At 47.0% G+C, this 17,235-nt stretch overlaps 1 protein-coding gene and 1 pseudogene across 1 annotated transcript in view; both read right to left on the reverse strand.

Moving 5' to 3' along the window:
- Positions 1-319: 319 nt before the first annotated feature.
- ALDH2 (aldehyde dehydrogenase 2 family member) overlaps positions 320-17,235 on the reverse strand; it is a 43,677-nt gene continuing 26,761 nt past the window's right edge. Inside the window, exons 10-13 of the mRNA XM_064379838.1 lie at positions 11,926-12,090; positions 9,951-10,108; positions 5,250-5,364; positions 320-760 (exon numbers count right to left, since the gene is read on the reverse strand). Coding sequence (XP_064235908.1) covers positions 728-760; positions 5,250-5,364; positions 9,951-10,108; positions 11,926-12,090 — 471 coding nt within the window. The 3' untranslated portion in view covers positions 320-727. The remainder of the gene's footprint in view (positions 761-5,249; positions 5,365-9,950; positions 10,109-11,925; positions 12,091-17,235) is intronic.
- Positions 5,371-6,735, reverse strand: LOC110569268 (small ribosomal subunit protein eS6-like; annotated as a pseudogene).

The raw sequence follows: 17,235 nt of genomic DNA on the forward strand, positions 1-17,235 counted from the left end.
GAGATGGAGTCTCACTCTGATGCCCAGGCTAGAATGAAGTGGTGCGAACACTGCTCACTGCAACCTCTACCTCCCAGGTTCAAGCAATTTTCCTGCCTCAGATTCCCAAGTAGCTGGGATTACAGGGACCAGCCACCACGCCTGGCTAATTTTTGTACTTTTAGTAGAGACGGGGTTTCACCGTGTTCGCCAGGCTGGTCTCAAAGTCCTCACCTTGCATGATGCACCTGCCTTGGCCTCCCAAAGTGCTGGGATTACAGGCATGAGCCACCATTCCCCACCATCCTTGGGTTATTGAGATGGACAAAGAGTTACCCAATAAGTTAAGAGCAGCTTTTTTTAATGAATCTGAGCCCAGAATACAAAGCAGGGTGTAGCAGATGCCCTGATGCTGATATAATTTTAAACAATGGCTTTTTCTTCCCCCATTAACTCGAGTTACAGGAAGCGTTTCAGAGAGAGGATAAGACATTTGAATCTATTTTTTAAAAATCACCCTGAAAGCTAGCAGTATTGTTGCCGTTTAAAAGGTTCCCAATATACTCTTACCCTCAACCAACCCACCATGTTTATCAATTCAAATTCGAGAACTTTCTTGACCCAAGAGATTTTGTGGGAAGATTTTCTCTTTTGAGATATTCAGCATGCAAGGATCACTTTTCTTGGCTTTGTTGCTGATCTTGTTGAACTTTCAATCAATGGCTGAGGAAGGAAGCCCGCGTGATTCTTAGGAGTTCTTCTGAGGCACTTTGACTGTGACCTGAAAGGGGCACAGAGAAGCAATTAGATCTTCCTGCTTCCCTGTGATCTGTAGGCGCCCTCAGCTAGGTACTGGCTGAGTGCGAGCAGAAGGGGCATTTTCTTTTTCTATTCCCTCAGGCTGGAGTGCAGGGGTGCAATTCACAGCTCACTGCAGCCTTGACCTCTTGGCTCAAGCGATCCTCCCACCTCAGCCTCCCAAGTAGCTGGGACTACAGGCATGCACCATCACACCCAGCTAACTTTTTATATTTTTATTAGAGATGGGGTCTCATTAAGTTGCCCAGGCTGGTCTTGAACTCCTGGGCTCAAGCATCCCTCCTATCTGGGCCTCCCAAAGTGCTGCAATTACAGGCATGAGCCACCGCACCTGGCCTGTAACTATCATTTTGATGAACAGTTATAGGCCAGTGATATCAGAATTTCTATTTTGAATCTGGATCTTGCCCCTGGAGCTCCAAGCCCATCTCCTCTTGGGTTTGGACAGGTACCCCAAACACAACCCTAGAGAGAACCAAGGAACTTCAGTGTTCCCTGTCGCAGGACTAGCGTCACCACTCAAACCCTACTTGGAAACTTGGATGCCACCTTTGATTCCTAGTTTTGCTTTTCTTCTCCATATCCAGAGTCGCCAATCCTAGTCCAGGCTTCTCATCACATATGCCCTCTCTTCTCCACCTGCGCTGCGCCACGCCAATCTAAACCCCCATCATCTGTCTCCTTGGAGCAGTCTCCTGACAGCTCCCTCATCCCTCCTCTTACCAGATGGTCCATTCTCCCTACTGAAGGCAGAGTGAGCTTTGCTAAATTTTTAAACAACTTTCTTGGGCCAAGTGCGATGGCTCACACCTGTAATCCCAGCACTTTAGGATGCCAAGGCAGGCGGATCACAAGGTCAAGAAATCAAGACAGTCCTGGCCAACATGGTGAAACCCTGTCTCTACTAAAAATACAAAAATTAGCTGGGTGTAGTGGTGCGCACCTGTAGTCCCAGCTACTCAGGAGGCTAAGGCAGGAGAATCGCTTGAACCCGGGAGGCAGAGGTTGCAGTGAGCCGAAATCGTGCCACTACACTCCAGTCTGGTGACAGAGCGAGACTCCATCTCAAAAAAAAAACACAAAAAACTAACAAAAAACTTTCTTGAGATACAATTTATGCACAATCAAGTATAATTGCTTTTAGAATATTTCAAGTTGTACAATCATCACTATACTCCAATTGTAGAACATGTGCATCATCTCCAAAAGCAATCTTGCACCCATGAACAGACACTCCCCATTCCCCACACCCTAGGCAACCAGTAATAAGTTTCTGTCTCTGTAGATTAAGCAGAGCAATCTTTTAAAAATACAAATTGGGCGGGGCGCAGTGGCTCATGCCTGTAATCCCAGCACTTTGGGAGGCCAAGGCGGGTGGATCACTTGAAGCCAGAAGTTTAAGATCAGCCTGGTCAACATGGCAAAATCCCATCTCTACTACAAATACAAAAAATTAGCCATGTGTGGTGGCAGGCACCTGTAATCCCAAGTACTTGAGTGGCTGAGGCAGGAGAAAGGTTGCAGTGAGCCACAATCGTGCCACTGTGCTCCAGCCTGGTCAACAGAGCGAGACTCTGTCTCAAAAAAAAAAAAAAATTTTGAGCCACCTAATTCTTCTACTTAAAATGCTCCCATAGGTGAGAACAAAATCCATTATCACAGACACCAAAACCCACATCATGGCCAACAAGGCCCAGTGCAGTCTGGCCCTGCTGTCTCCCCACTAACCATATCTTCCACCACCATCTTTCTGCAGTTCCTGGAAGAGCCATATTTCTCACCATCACAGCTTTTCCCGAAGCCATCCTCTTTGTTTAGAATGTTCTTCTCTTCCTCCTTTCACCAACTCAACTTCCACTCATCCTTCAGGTATATCAGCTTAAATACCCCCCTGTCACATGACCATCCTAGATATCACCTCCTTAACCCTAGTCATGTGCCAAGATTTGAGACTCTCCAGGCCAGGCGTGGTGGCTCACGCCTGTAATCCAAGCACTTGAGGCCAAGGTGGGCGGATCACCTGAGGTTGGGAGTTCAAGACCAGCCTGACCAACATGGTGAAACCCGTCTTTAAAAAAAAATTTAAAAAAATAAAATAAATAAAAAAGACTCTCCAGCAACTGAAGGACCTTTTATCCAGTTTCATGACTCAAAGCCCAGCACAAGCTGTCCACCCACATGGGCACCTCCTGCTGCTGTGGGCTCTGCTCGGGCAGTGGATGAAGAATACCCACTGGGAACTGGGTGGAGTTAAAGGAAACAAGACTGTCTGTGAGCTGGTCTTTGTCATAGCTTTATGGTGGGGACACAGAGACTCATTCTACTGTTTTTTTTTTTGTTTGTTTGTTTGTTTGTTTGTTTGTTTTGAGACAGAGTCTTGCTCTGTTGCCCAGGCTCTGTTGCTCAGTCTCAGCTCACTGCAACCCGGTTCAGACAACTGTCTGCCTCCCGGGTTCAGACAACTCCTGCCTCAGCCTCCCAAGTAGCTGGGACCACAGACACATGCCACCAGCCTGGCTAATTTTTGCATTTTTAGTAGAGATGGGGTTTCACCATGTTGACCAGGCTGGTCTTGAACTCCTGACCTCAAGTGATCTGCCCACCTCGGCCTCCCAAAATGCTGGGATTACAGGCGTGAGCCATTGTGCCTGGCATCATTCTACCATTTATACCTGTTCTTTGCATAGATTGGAAAGTTTCCACACCAAAGAAGCAAACATGTTTAGTTGATTCCAGTGAGCTTTTCAGGAACACAGGCTGCGCCCTCGGCCTCTCCAGTCTCAGGCTTGGCACTGTAGCCCTGAATGAGTCCCATCTGCCTTTTCTCACCTACTCCATGGCTGGCAGGCTTGCCTTGAGGCTCCTCTTTTCCAGTCCTGGAAAGGCCAGCTCAACTCATTTGCCTCTTCTTTAAACACCACTTGTGTTTATGTTTGTTTGCTGGTTAAACTGTAATTAGTGTTCATGGTAGACAGAAAATCATTTTTACTTTCGTGTTTTTCCCTGTTGTGTTTTTCTTTAATGAGATGGTGTCTTGCTACGTTGCCAAATTAGTCTCATGAAATTGGCCAACATGACTCTTATTTGGCCTGACCAAGTTTTTCGACTTACAAAACTGAGAGCCAGTCTGAGTGTGGTAGCTCATGCCTATAATCACAGCACCTTGGGACCAAGGCAGGAGAATCGCTTGAGCCCAGGAGATTGAGACCAGCCTGAGTAACACAGTGAGACCCAATCTGTACAAAAAATACTAAAATTAGCTAGCAATGGTGATATGCACTTGTAGTCCCAGCTACTTGGGAGGTTGAGATGTGAGGATCACTTGAGCCCAGGAGGTGAAGGCTGCAGTGAGCTGTGATGGCACCACTGCACTCCAGCCTGGTGATTCCAATCCTGGAAAGGTCTGCTCAATCTGTTTTCCAGGCTGGCCTCAAACTTGTAGCTCAAGTGATCCTCCCACCTTGGTCTCCCAAGTAGCTGGGACTACAAGCACGGACCACCACACTCCACGTTTTCCTGTCTTTTTTCATATTTATAAGTAAATGTATCTAAGTATCTATATATGTACATATATTCCAAAAATTGGGCTTATACTGAACGTACATTACTTTGTGTACTGTTTTTACTTTAAAGGCTAAGCATTTTCCATATAAATATTCTACAAAAGCATCTGTAATAGACACCTATTACTCCATGACTGGGGAATTTACTGGACATTTAGGTTACATCTGATTTTCCCCTCTTAGAGATAAAGCAGTGATGAACATTTATGGAAGTAATGCTTTCTTTGCATTTCTGATGAGTCCTTCAGGCTATATACCAATCACTGAAATTGCAAATTAAAGGAGATGGGTATAGTTACGAGCCTTGATATCTCATGCCTAATAGCTTATTCTTTTTTTATTTTTATTTATTTTTAATTTTTTTATTTTATATTTTTACTATGGGAATTGCTCCATTTCAATCTAATAGCCAATTCTTACTAGAAGCTTTTCCTCTTGGCTCCGCACCCTGAGGTCTCCCCCTCTTCTCAGGCTCTATAGGCCTTGGTCTATAACAAAGCCCAGCAAATGACTGCATAGGCCTGCTGGGGGCACATCCCTCAGTATTTCTCATGGGACAGAGCAGAGGCTGGGTCTTTACCCTCTGTTGTTACTTTTCAGGCTTAAAATGGGAAATTAGTAGGAAACACTGATGGCCTCAAGCACAAGGGAGAGGCTGAAAGGTGGCCCGCTCAGCAGACCCCAAACCCCTGGCAGGCCCCAAGCCCCCAGCAGTTCCTAAACCTCTGGCAGGCCCTGAGCCCCCAACAGACCCCGAGCCCACAGCAGGCTCCGAGCCACCGGTAGACCCCGAACCCCAAGCAGGCCCTGAGCCCCCAGCAGGCCCCAAGCCCCCAGCAGACCCCAATCCCACAGCAGGCTCTGATCCCCAGCAGGTCCCATACTCACAGTTTTCACTTCGGTGTACGCCTGAAGGCCGTACTCGCCCAACTCCCGGCCATTCCCTGACATTTTGTAGCCGCCAAAGGGTGACTGGGCGCCAAACACATCATAGCAGTTGACCCTGTAATTTGAAATGAGATTGCAGAAATCACTCTTGGGGGTTATAGGTTACACTCCCAGGATCCCGGTATTGCTCCAAAGTCTTTCTTTCTTTATTTATTTATTTATTTATTTATTTATTTATTTATTTATTTATTTTTTGAGTCTGATCTTATTTATTTGTTACTCAAAAAATCTTATTTCTGACTGGATTCAGACTTAGAAGTAGAAGCTCGCAGAGACGAAAGTCTGCATCTCTTCACAATTTGTTCCTGGCGTTTCTCTTTAGCCTCCTTCATTCTCTGGCCAAAAGTTTAGCATATTCTGCAGCCTCTTCCTTGTTTTTCTTAGTACGCTGCTTCTTCAGAGCAATACACCGCCGTTGGTGCTGCAGGACACGTGGAGTAACAAGACGCTGAATCTTGGGTGCTTTGGTCCTAGGTTTCTTACCTTCTTTGTTTAAGGGCTTTCTTACAACATACTGGTGGACATCATCTTCTTTAGAGAGATTGAAAAGTTTGCGGATTCTGCTAGCTCTTTTGGGCCCCAGGCGACGAGGCACAGTGGTTATCAGTTAGTCCAGGAATATTCTTCTCTCCTTTTTTTACAATAACCAAGTTGAGAACACTCAGATTAGCATCCACGATGCAACCACAAACTGATTTTCTCTTTCTTTCTCCAGTTCTCCTTGGTCTGTAACAGGAATGCCCCTTACTCAGTAGCAGGTGGACACGGCCATGGGTCAAGACACCCTGCTTCATGGGGAAACCTTGTTTGTCGTTCCCACCACTGATTCGGACCACATAACCCTTCCATTCTTCGCCCAGAGCGTCAGCAGCAACTTCTGTCGCCATACGCTTCTCATAAAAAGTACGAAGTTTGCGTTCATTGTCCACTTCAATGAGTTTCTGGCACCCAGTGGGCGGGAAGGAGATGTTCAGCTTCATCTTGAAGCAGCTATACACCTTCCAGGTGCCACGGAAAAGAGGGCCAACTTCCGCTTAGCGCATGTCACATAGCTATTTATTTTTAACTTCAAAAAATTTTTTTTTAGATGGAGTCTTTCTCTGTCGCTCAGGCTGGAGTTGCCATGGCAACATCTCAGCTCACTGAAACCTCCTGCCTCAGCCTCCCGAGTAGCTGGGACTACAAGCACATGCTACCCCATGCCTGGCAGTAACTTTTTTTTTTAAGAGATGAGGTCTCACTATGTTACCCAGGCTGGTCTCCAACTCCTGGCCTCCAGTGATCCTCTGGCCTCAGCCTCCCAAGTAGCTAGGACTACAAGTGTGTGCCACCATGTCTGGCTAATTTTTATCTTTTTTTTTTTTTATTGAGATGGAGTCTTGCTCTGTCGCCAGGCTGCAGTGCAGTGGTGCAATCTTGGCTCACTGCAACCTCCGCCTCCTGGGTTCAAGCGATTCTTCTGCCTCAGCCTCCCGAGTAGCTGGGACCACGGGTGCGTGCCACCACGCCCGGCTAATTTTTTTTGTATTTTTAGTAGAGACGGGGTTTCACCATGTTGGCCAGGATGGTCTTGATCTCTTGACCTCGTGATCCACCTGTCTCGGCCTCCCAAAGTGCTGGGATTATAGGTGTGAACCACCGTGCCCGGCCTTATCTTTTAATTTGTAGAGATGGTGGTCTCACTATTTTGCCCAGGCTGATCTCCAACTCCCGGCCTCAAGTCCTTTGCCTCAGCCTCCCAAAGCACTGGGATTACTGGTGTGAGCCACTGTGCCTGGATGGCTTTTTCTTTTTGCAATTTAAAAAAATTATTAAATTTTATTTAAATTTAAAATTCATACATTTAATTTTATTTTATTTGTTTTTTTTTTTTTTTTTTTTTTTTTTGAGACGGAGTTTCGCTCTTGTTACCCAGGCTGGAGTGCAATGGCGCGATCTCGGCTCACCGCAACCTCCGCCTCCTGGGTTCAGGCAATTCTCCTGCCTCAGCCTCCTGAGTAGCTGGGATTACAGGCACGCACCACCATGCCCAGCTAATTTTTTGTATTTTTAGTAGAGACGGGGTTTCACCATATTGACCAGGATGGTCTCGATCTCTTGACCTCGTGATCCACCCGCCTCGGCCTCCCAAAGTGCTGGGATTACAGGCGTGAGCCACCGCGCCCGGTCTTTTATTTGTTTTTGAGACAGAGTCTTGCTCTGTTGCCAGGCTGGAGTGCAGTGGCGCAATCTTGGCTCACTGCAACCTCTGCCTCCCAGGTTCAAGCGATTCTCCTGCCTTAACCTCCTGAATAGCTGGGATTATAGGTGCCTGCCACCATATCCAGCTAATTTTTGTATTTTTAGTAGAGATGGAGTTTTACCATATTGATCAGGCTGGTCTCAATCTCCTGACCTCATGATCCACCCACCTCAGCCTACCAAAGTGCTGGGATTATAGGTGTAGGCCACCAGGCCCAGCCTAAAATTCACCATTTTAAAGTGTACAATCACTGGTTTATAGCATATTCATAGTGTTGTACAACCATCACCACTGTCTACTTGCAGAACATTTCTATCGCACCAAAAGAAGCCCTATGCCCAGGAAGCAGGCACTCTCCACTCCTCCCTCCCCCAGCTTCTGGTAGCCACCAGTGTACTTTCTGTCTTTACAGATTTGCCTATTCTGATATTTATAATACTGTAAATGCAGTATGTGGCCTTTAGTGTCTTCTGTGTTCTTTTTTTTTTTTTTTGAGATGGAATCTCACTCTGTTGCCCAGGCTGGAGTACGATGGTGTAATCCCGGCTCACTGCAACCTTCGCTTCCTGGGTTCAAGTGATTCTTCTGCCTCAGCCTCCCGAGTAGCTGGGACTACAGGCACTTACCACCATGCCCAGCTAATTTTTGTATTTTTAGTAGAGATGTGGTTTCACCATGTTGGCCAGGCTGATCTCAAACTCCTGACCTCAAGTGATCTACCCACCTCGGCCTCACGAAGTGTTGGGATTACAGGCGTGAGCCACTGCACCCAACCGGTCTGGGTTCTTTCACTCAATGTGATGTTCACAATTAATCCATGCTATCGCACGTATGGCTGCTGATATGGTTTGGCTGTATCCCCACCCATCTCATCTTGAATTATAGCTCCCACAATTCCCACGTGTTATGGGAAGTAATTGAATCATGGGGGCAGGTCTTTCCCATGCTATTCTTTTGATAGTAAGTCTCACAAGATCTGCTGGTTTTCTAATGGAGATTTTCCCTGCACAAATTCTCTTCTCTTGTCTGCCACCATGTGAGATGTGCCTTTTACCTTTCACCATGATTGTGAGGCTTGCCCAGCCCTGTGGAACTCTGTGTCCATTAAACTGCTTTCCTTTATAAATTACCCAGTCTCTGGTCTGTCTTTACTAGCAGTGTGAGAACAGACTGATGCAGCTACTTCATTCCTTTCTGTGGCTGACTCATATTCCGTTGCATGGACTGATCACATTCTATATCCATTCATCAACTGATGGATATTTGGGTTGTGTTCACCTGTGGCTGTTATCAATAACGCTGCTGTGAAGATTCATGTACGTGTTCTTATGTGGATGCATGTTTTCCTTTTTCTTGGAATAAATACCTAGAAGTGGAATTGCTGGGTCATATGGGAGCTTCATGTTTAACTTTTTGAGGAACTCCCAAACCGTTTTCCATAATGAGTACACCATTTTCCATTCCCATCAGCAACATAGGAGGGTTCTAATTTCTCCACATCCTTACCAATACTTTGTTTTTTAAAAATATAGCCCAGCCTGGGCAACATGGTGAGATCTCATCTCTACAAAAGAAAATATTTTTTTTTAGTTGGCCAAATGTGGTAGTGTATACCTGTGGTCCCAGCTACTTGGGAGGCAAAGATGGGAGGATTACTTCAGCCCAGGAGTTCAAGGCTGCAGTGAGCTATAATTGCACCCCACAGCACTCCAGCCTGGATGACAGAACAAGACTCTAGCTCAAAAAATAAAACTAGGCCAGGTGCAGTGGTCTGTAATCCCAACACTTTGGGAGGCCGAGACGGTTGAATCACAAGGTCGGGAGTTAGAGACCAGCCTGGCCAAGAAGGTGAAACCCTGTCTCTACTAAAAATACAAAAATTAGCTGGGCACAGTGGCAGGCACCTGTAATCCCAGCTACTCGGGAGGCTGAGGCAGGAGAATTGCTTAAACCCGAGAGGCGGAGGTTGCACTGAGCCAAGATTGCGCCACTGCACTCTAGCCTGGGTGACAGAGCAAGACTCCGTCGCAAAAAAAAAACTAAAAATAAATAAATAATAAAAATATAGCCATCCCAGTGGGTATGAAGCAGGGGCTAAGCCTTTAGGATCAGTGTCACAATCACGGCTCCCTCTGCTCTGGTCTCCTGCCCTGAGGCAGCTGGGGAGGAGCCCCGCCACCCAGCTCACTGCCAAAGACAGGTGCAGGGCCTTTGCACCACAGAGAAGCTTGATCCCCCAGAGGTGAGGTAGCAAGAACTCTCAAATTGACACCACACCCTGACCCAGGAGAAACTGAGCCCAGCTCCCCAAATTCTGGGATGGTGACCACTGGATTCCCAAAGGCCCTGGCTTTCAGGAATCTCCGTTGGGTTGTAAAGGGCTGCTGGGAGGCTCTTACCACACGGTGCCTGCCTGGAGGGCCTGGGACAGGTAATTGGCCTTGTCCAAGTCCTTTGTGAAGACAGCTGCGGCCAGCCCGTACGTGGAATTGTTGGCTCTCCCGACAGCTTCTTCCATGGTCTTGAACTTCAGAATCTGCATCACTGGCCCGAAGATCTGGAGTGAGAGAGCAGAGTAGCGGGGTACGTCAACACAGAGGCACCTGCCATCAAGCTCTCACAGAGTGGAACAGATGATTCCAGACGGAGGATGAGCCCCCAGCCATGTTCTAACAGTTCTGGGGAAGATAAAAGCCATCAAGTCCAGTAGAATGAGGGAAGGAAGCTAACAGGGGCCAACTTCCTCCTGTGGGCCCCAGGCTTTACATACAATTTCCCATTTCTAAATAATCCTGCCAGGTATGAATTATTCACACATGACATGTAGATTTACTGTCAAATAATTTAAGTTGGCTGGGCATGGTGGCTCATGCCTGTAATCCCAGCACTTTGGGAAGCCAAGGTGGGAGTATTGCTTGAGTCTAGGAGTTCGAGTCCAGCCTGGCAAACATAGTGAGACCTCATCTTTACTAAAAAAAAAAAAAAAAAAAAAAAAAAAAATTTGGCTGGGCATGGTGGCTCACCCCTGAACCCAGCACTTTGGAAGGCTGAGGCAGGTGGATCACCTGAGGTCAGGAGTTCAAGACCAGTCTGGCCAACATGTCAAAACCCTGTCTCTACTAAAAATACAAAAAATTAGCTGAGTGTGGTGGTCCACACCTGTAATCCCAGCTACTCTGGAGGCTGAGGCAGGAGAATAGCTTGAACCCAAGAGGTAGAGGTTGCAGTGAGCCGAGATCACACCACCGTATTCCAGTCTGGGTGACAGAGCGAGACTGTCTCCAAAAAAAAAAAAAAAAAGCTGGGAGTCTGCCTCGGACTTCCAAAGTGCTGGCCCACAGAAAGATGGCCTAAGATATTCTGTAAACAGAAGGGAAGCTTGGGCCAGGCGCAGTGGCTCATGCCTGTAATCCCAGCACTTTGGGAGGCTGAGGTGGGTGGATCATGAGGTCGGAAGTTAAAAAAAAAATTTTTTTTTTGAGACTAAGTCTCACTCTGTCTCCTAGGCTGGAATACAGAGGTGCAATCTCAGCACACTGAAACCTCTGCCTCCTGGGTTCAAGCAATTCTCCTGCCTCAGCCTACTGGTAGCTTGGATTACAGGCAAGCGCCACCACGCCTGGCTAATTTTTGTATTTTTAGTAGAGATGCAGTTTCGCCAAGTTGGCCAGGCTGGTCTTGAACTCCTGACTTTAGGTGATCTACCTGCCTCGGACTCCCAAAGTGCTGAGATTATAGGGGTGAGACAGTGTACCCAGCCTCTACTAAAAAAATTTTAAAACATTAGCCAGGCCAGGAGGCTGAGGCAGAAGAATCACTTGAACCCAGGAGGCAGAGGTTATGGTGAGCCAAGATCGCACCACTGCACTCCAGTCTGGGCGACAGAGCGAGACTCTGTTTTAAAAAAAAAAAAATTAGCCAGGCGTGGTGGTGAGCACCTGTAGTCTCAGCTACTCAGGGGGCTGAGGTAGGAGAATCACTTGAGCCCAGGAATTCAAAGCTCTAAGGAGCCATGATCACCCCACTGCACTCCAGCCTGGGTAACATAGCAAGACCCTGACTGAAAAAAAAATAGGCCATGGGAAGGAGCAGGTAAGGTCATTCCTAGACTCCTGGCTCTCAGGGCCAGGATACAAGGGCCTGCAGGCCATGCTGGGGAATGCAGATGATCTCCCAGACAGAGGGTAGGAGCTGAAGAGGAGCGACAAGATCAGATGCATACCATGAATCACTTGTTCTGGGCACTTGTTCTGGGCATAACTCATGATCTGGCCCCAAGACAGCAGATGGGTGACAGTGTCAGGATGCCAGGCTGAACTGTTTACCTCTCCTTCTGCCAAGAACGGTCCCAGAGCACCGGCCCCAGGTGCTCACCTCCTCCTTGGCGATGGTCATGCCATCCTGCACATCTCCAAACACGGTGGGCTGGATAAAGTAGCCACGGTCGGCAGCAATGCCCCCACCACACAGCAGCTTTGCCCCTTCTTGTTTCCCAGAGTTGATGTAGCCAAGGATCTTCTTAAACTGAGTTTCATCCACCTGTGGGAGAAGGAGACCAGAGTTATGGAGACGTCAGATTCAGACCTCTCCTAGGCTTCAGGCTTAGAATGACGCAGGCAACCAGACAACTGGGAAATGGACCAAGGTCATGAGTAAGCAAGATTGGAAGAGGAAACACACAGGGCCATTATCAGAAAACACAAAAAAGACCCAGCTTCCTCAGCCCGTCAAAGAAATGCACATCACATCCATTTTTTACTTTTCAACTATTAGATTAGCACCGCCTCCCAGGCTCAAGTGATCCCCCCACCTCAGCCTCCCAAATAGCTGGGACTATAGCCACACACCACTATGCTGGGCTGATTTTTGTATTTTTAGTAGAGATGGGTTTTGCCTTGTTGCCCAGGCTGGGGGAAGATTTGTAAAGGCAAAAGATGGAAACAATTCTAAGTATAAACCAGCAGAGGGGTGGTTAAAATTATTATGCAATATATTCTGTCATCACTAACAGATCTGTAAACTAACTGACAGAGAAAGATGGCCCAAAACATTCTGTAAAAAGAAGGAAAGACGGCCGAGTGCGGTGGCTTACGCCTGTAATCCCAGCACTTTGGGAGGCTGAGGCCTGCGGATTACCTGAGGTCAGGAATTCAAGACCAGCCTGACTGACATGGAAAAACCCCGTCTCTATTTATAAAAACAAACAAAAAATATTTAAATTTAAAAAAAAAAGAAGGAAAGCTTGGGCTGGGCACGATGTCTCACACCTGTAATCCCAGCACTTTGGGAGCCCGAGGTGGGTGAATCACGAGGTCAAGAGTTCAACGAGGTCAAGAGCCCAGCCCAAGAGATCACGAGGTCAAGAGCCCAGCCAACACGGTGAAACCCCATCTCTACTAAGAATATAAAAATTAGCCAGATGTGGTGGTGCGTGACTATAGTCCCAGCTACTCGGGAGGCTGAGGCAGGAGAATCGTCTGAACCCAGGAGGTGGAGCCGAGATTGTGTCACTGCACTCCAGCTAGGGCAATAGAGTGAGACTTCATCTCAAAAAAAAAAAAAAAAAAAAAAAAAAAGAAAGAAAGCTTGTAGAACAATATGCACTATACGTCCTTTTTGGGGTGTGGGTAAGGGTGACAGAGTCTCACTCTATTGCCCAGGCTGAAGAGCAGTGGCACAATCACAGCTCACTGCAACCTCAACCTCCCTGAGCTCAGGTGATCTCACCTCAGTCTCCCGAGTAGCCGGGACCACAGGTGATTACCCCACACCTGGCTAATTTTTATATTTTTAGTAGAGATGGGGTTTTGCTATGTTGCCCAGGCTAGTCTCCAACTCCTGGGCTCAAGTGTTTGGCCCACCTTGGCCTCCCAAGTGTTAGGATTGCAGGGGTGAGCCACCACACCCAGCCTATTTTTTTTTTTTTTTTCTTGAGACAGAGTCTTGCTCTGTTGCCCAGGCTGGAGTGCAGTGGTGCGATCTCGGTTCACTGCAACCTCCGCCTCCCGGGTTCAAGCAATGCTCCTGCCTCAGCCTCCAAAGTAGCGGGGCCTACAGGCATTTGCCACCACGCCTGGCTAATTTTTTTGTGTATTTTTAGTAGAGACGGGGTTTCATCATGTTGATCAGGCTGGTCTCAAACTCCTGCCCTCATGATCCACCCTCCTCAGTCTCCCAAAGTGCTGGGATTATAGGCATGAGTCACCACACCTGGCCCACCTGGCCTATTTTTAAAAAATAAACATACAACAACATAACTGTGTGTGCATGTGTGCTTACCTATGGAGAATTTAAAAAATGAAAGAGAGTCTTATTTTTTACATTAAACACCTTTTTTTCAAAGAGTCAGGGTCTCACTCCGTCGCTCAGACAGCAGTGCAGTAGTGTAATCACTGCTCACTGCAGCCTCGACCTCCTGGGCTCCCATCTCAGCCTCCCAAGTAGCTGAGAGTATAGTCACACATCACTACGTCTGGCTAATATTTTTTTGCTTTTTTAAATTTAATTTTTAATTTTTAAAACTTATTTGTTTATTTAGAGACAGAGTTTCACCCTTGTTGCCCAGGCTGGAGTGCACTGGCATGGTTTTGGCTCACCACAATCTCTGTCTCCCGGGTTCAAGTGATTCTCCTGTCTCAGCCTCCTGAGTAGCTGGAATTACAGGCATGCGCCACCACGCCTGGCTAATTTTGTATTTTTAGTAGATACAGGGTTTCTCCATGTTGGTCAGGCTGGTCTTGAACTTCCGACCTCAGGTGATCTGACTGCCTCGGCCTCCCAAAGTGCTGGGATTACAGGCATGAGCCACTGCTCCCGGCTAATTTTTTTTTTTTTTGAGATGAAGTTTCACTCTGTTGACCAGGCTAGAATGCAGTGGCGTGATCTCCGCTCACCACAACCTCCACCTCGGGTTTAAGTGATTCTCCTGCTTCAGCCTCCCAAGTAGCTGGGATTACAGGTGGCCGCCATCATGCCCCGTTAATTTTTGTATTTTTAGTAGAGACAAGGTTTCACCACATTGGCCAGGCTGGTCATGATTTGCTTTTTTTTAGTAGAGATGAGGTCTTGCTGTAGTGCCCAGGCTGATCTTGAAATCCTGGGCTCAAGAGATCCTCCTGCCTTGGCCTCCCAGTGTTGTGGTTACAGATGTGAGCTGCCACACATAGCTTAAACACTTTCTCATTAAATTTTTTCATGCAAGTTTATATTACCTTAATAATGAGCCACAAAGATAAATGAGACAAAAAGAAATGTTAGGATGGGCATGGTGGCTCATGCCTGTAATCTCAGCACTTTGGGAGGCTGAGGCGGTGGATTACCTGAGGTCAGGAGTTCGAGACCAGCCTGATCAACATGGTGAAACCCCATCTCTACTAAAAATACAAAAATTAGCAGGGCACAGTGGTGGGCACCTGTAGTCCTAGCTACTCAGGAATCTGAGACAGAAGAATTGCTTGAACCCGGGAGGTAGAGGCTGCAGTGGGCCAAGATGGCACCACTGCACTGCAGCCCGCATGAGAGAACAAGACTCCTTCTCAAAAGAAAGAAAGAAATGTTAGTGTTCCTAGCTGCACTATTCACAGTAACCAAAAGGTGGAAACAACCCAAGTGTCGGTCAACAGATTAATGGAAAATTTTAAATGTGGTCTATCTACACGATAGAATACTACTTGGCCTTTTATGTTCTGATACATTCTTGTTACAACATGGATGAACCTTGAAAACATGCTAGGTGGAAGAAGACAGACATAAAGAACCATAGAGTGGCCGGGCGCGGTGGCTCACGCTTGTAATCCCAGCACTTTGGGAGGCCGAGGCGGGTGGATCACGAGGTCAAGAGATCAAGACCATCCTGGTCAACATGGTGAAACCCCGTCTCTACTAAAGATACAAAAAATTAGCTGGGCATGGTGGTGCATGCCTGTAATCCCAGCTACTCAGGAGGCTGAGGCAGGAGAATTGCTTGAACCCAGGAGGCGGAGGTTGCGGTGAGCCGAGATCGTGCCATTGCACTCCAGCCTGGGTAACAAGAGCGAAACTCTGTCTCAAAAAAAAAAAAAAAAAAGAACCATAAAGTGTAGGATTCCATTTGTATAAAATGTCCACAGTAGATAAATCTATAGGCAGAACATAGATGGGTGGCTGCCTGGGCCTGGTTGGGGGAGGAATGGGGAGTGACTGCTAATGGGTACAGGGTATTTTGGGGAGATGATGACAACATTATAGAATTAGTTGTGATGGTTGCACAATGTGTGAATATACTAAAAATCACTAAATTGTACATTAAAATAGTGCATTTTATGCTATGTGAATTGTATCTCATTAAAGCTATTAAAGATAGAGATGGAGACCAGGAATGGTGGCTCACACCTGCAATCCCAGGACTCTGGGAGGCTGAGGTGGGAGGATCACTGGAGCCCATGAATTCAAGACCAGCCTGGGTAACATAGTGAGACCCCATCTCTACAAAAAAATATGAATATTGGCCAGGCACAGTGGCTCATGCCTGTAATCCCAGCACTTTGGGAGGCCAAGGCGGGTGGATCATGAGGTCAGGAGTTAGAGAAAAGCCTAGCCAATATGGTGAAACCCCATCTCTACTAAAAATACAAAAATCAGTGGTCATGGTGATGTGCACCTGTAATCCCAGCTACTCAGGAGGCTGAGGCAGGAGAATCACTTGAACCTAGAAGGCAGGGGTTGCAGTGAGCTGAGATTGTATCACTGCACTCCAGCATGGGCCATAAAGCAAGACTCCATCTCAAAAAAAAAAAAATGTGGTGACGTGTGCCTATAGTCCTGTAGTCCCAGCTACTTGGGAGGCTGAGGCAGGAGGATTACTTGAGGCCAGAAAGCCATGATCACCCCACTGCATTCCAGCCTGGGCAATAGAAAAAGACCCTGTCTCCAAAAAAATCAAAGAGGGAGATGTTGGGCACATAACCGTGTCCCATGGCAAGGCCATCCCATTCTCAGACATGGCCATGGCTCCTCACTGAGGAACCAGAAATGCAAACTGCCAAAAGAAAGAAGCCAGTCTGAGAAGGCTACCTACTGTATGATTCCTATAAGACAATCTGGAAAAGGCAACACTATAGACACAATAAAAAGATCAGTGGTTGCCAGAGCTCAGGGGAGGAAAATGACCCCGAGGCCAGGAACGGTGGCTCACGCCTGTAATCTTAGCACTTTGGGAGGCCGAGGCAGGCAGATTGCCTGAGGTCAGGAGTTCAAAACCAGCATGGGCATAGTAAAACCCTGTCTCTACTAAAATACAAAAAATGAGCCAGTCGTGGTAGTGCTTACCTGTAGTCCCAGCTACTCAGAAGGCTGAGGCACAAGAATTGCTTGAACCCAGGAGGCGTGAGCCAAGATCACGCCACTGCACTCCAGTCTGGGAGACAGAGCAAGACTCTGTCTCCATTTAAAAAAAAAAAAGACACACACACAAAAAGCGATCCCAAATGTGCACTACAGACTTAGGTTAATAATAAGATACCAGCATTGGCTCATCAGTACTAACGGATGGACTACACTCATGCAGGATATGAATATAAGGGGAAACTGGGGGAGGAGGGAGGTGCAGAGGAATATATGGGTACCATCTGTACGTTCAGCTCGATTTTTCTATAACCTAAAGCTGCTCAAAAGTAAAATCCAGGCTCGGTGCAGTGGTTCATGTCT

The sequence above is a fragment of the Aotus nancymaae genome, unplaced genomic scaffold (assembly GCF_030222135.1).
Source record: "Aotus nancymaae isolate 86718 unplaced genomic scaffold, 86718_ANA_hifiasm-v0.15.2.pri h1tg000021l, whole genome shotgun sequence".
Lineage (NCBI taxonomy): Eukaryota > Metazoa > Chordata > Mammalia > Primates > Aotidae > Aotus > Aotus nancymaae.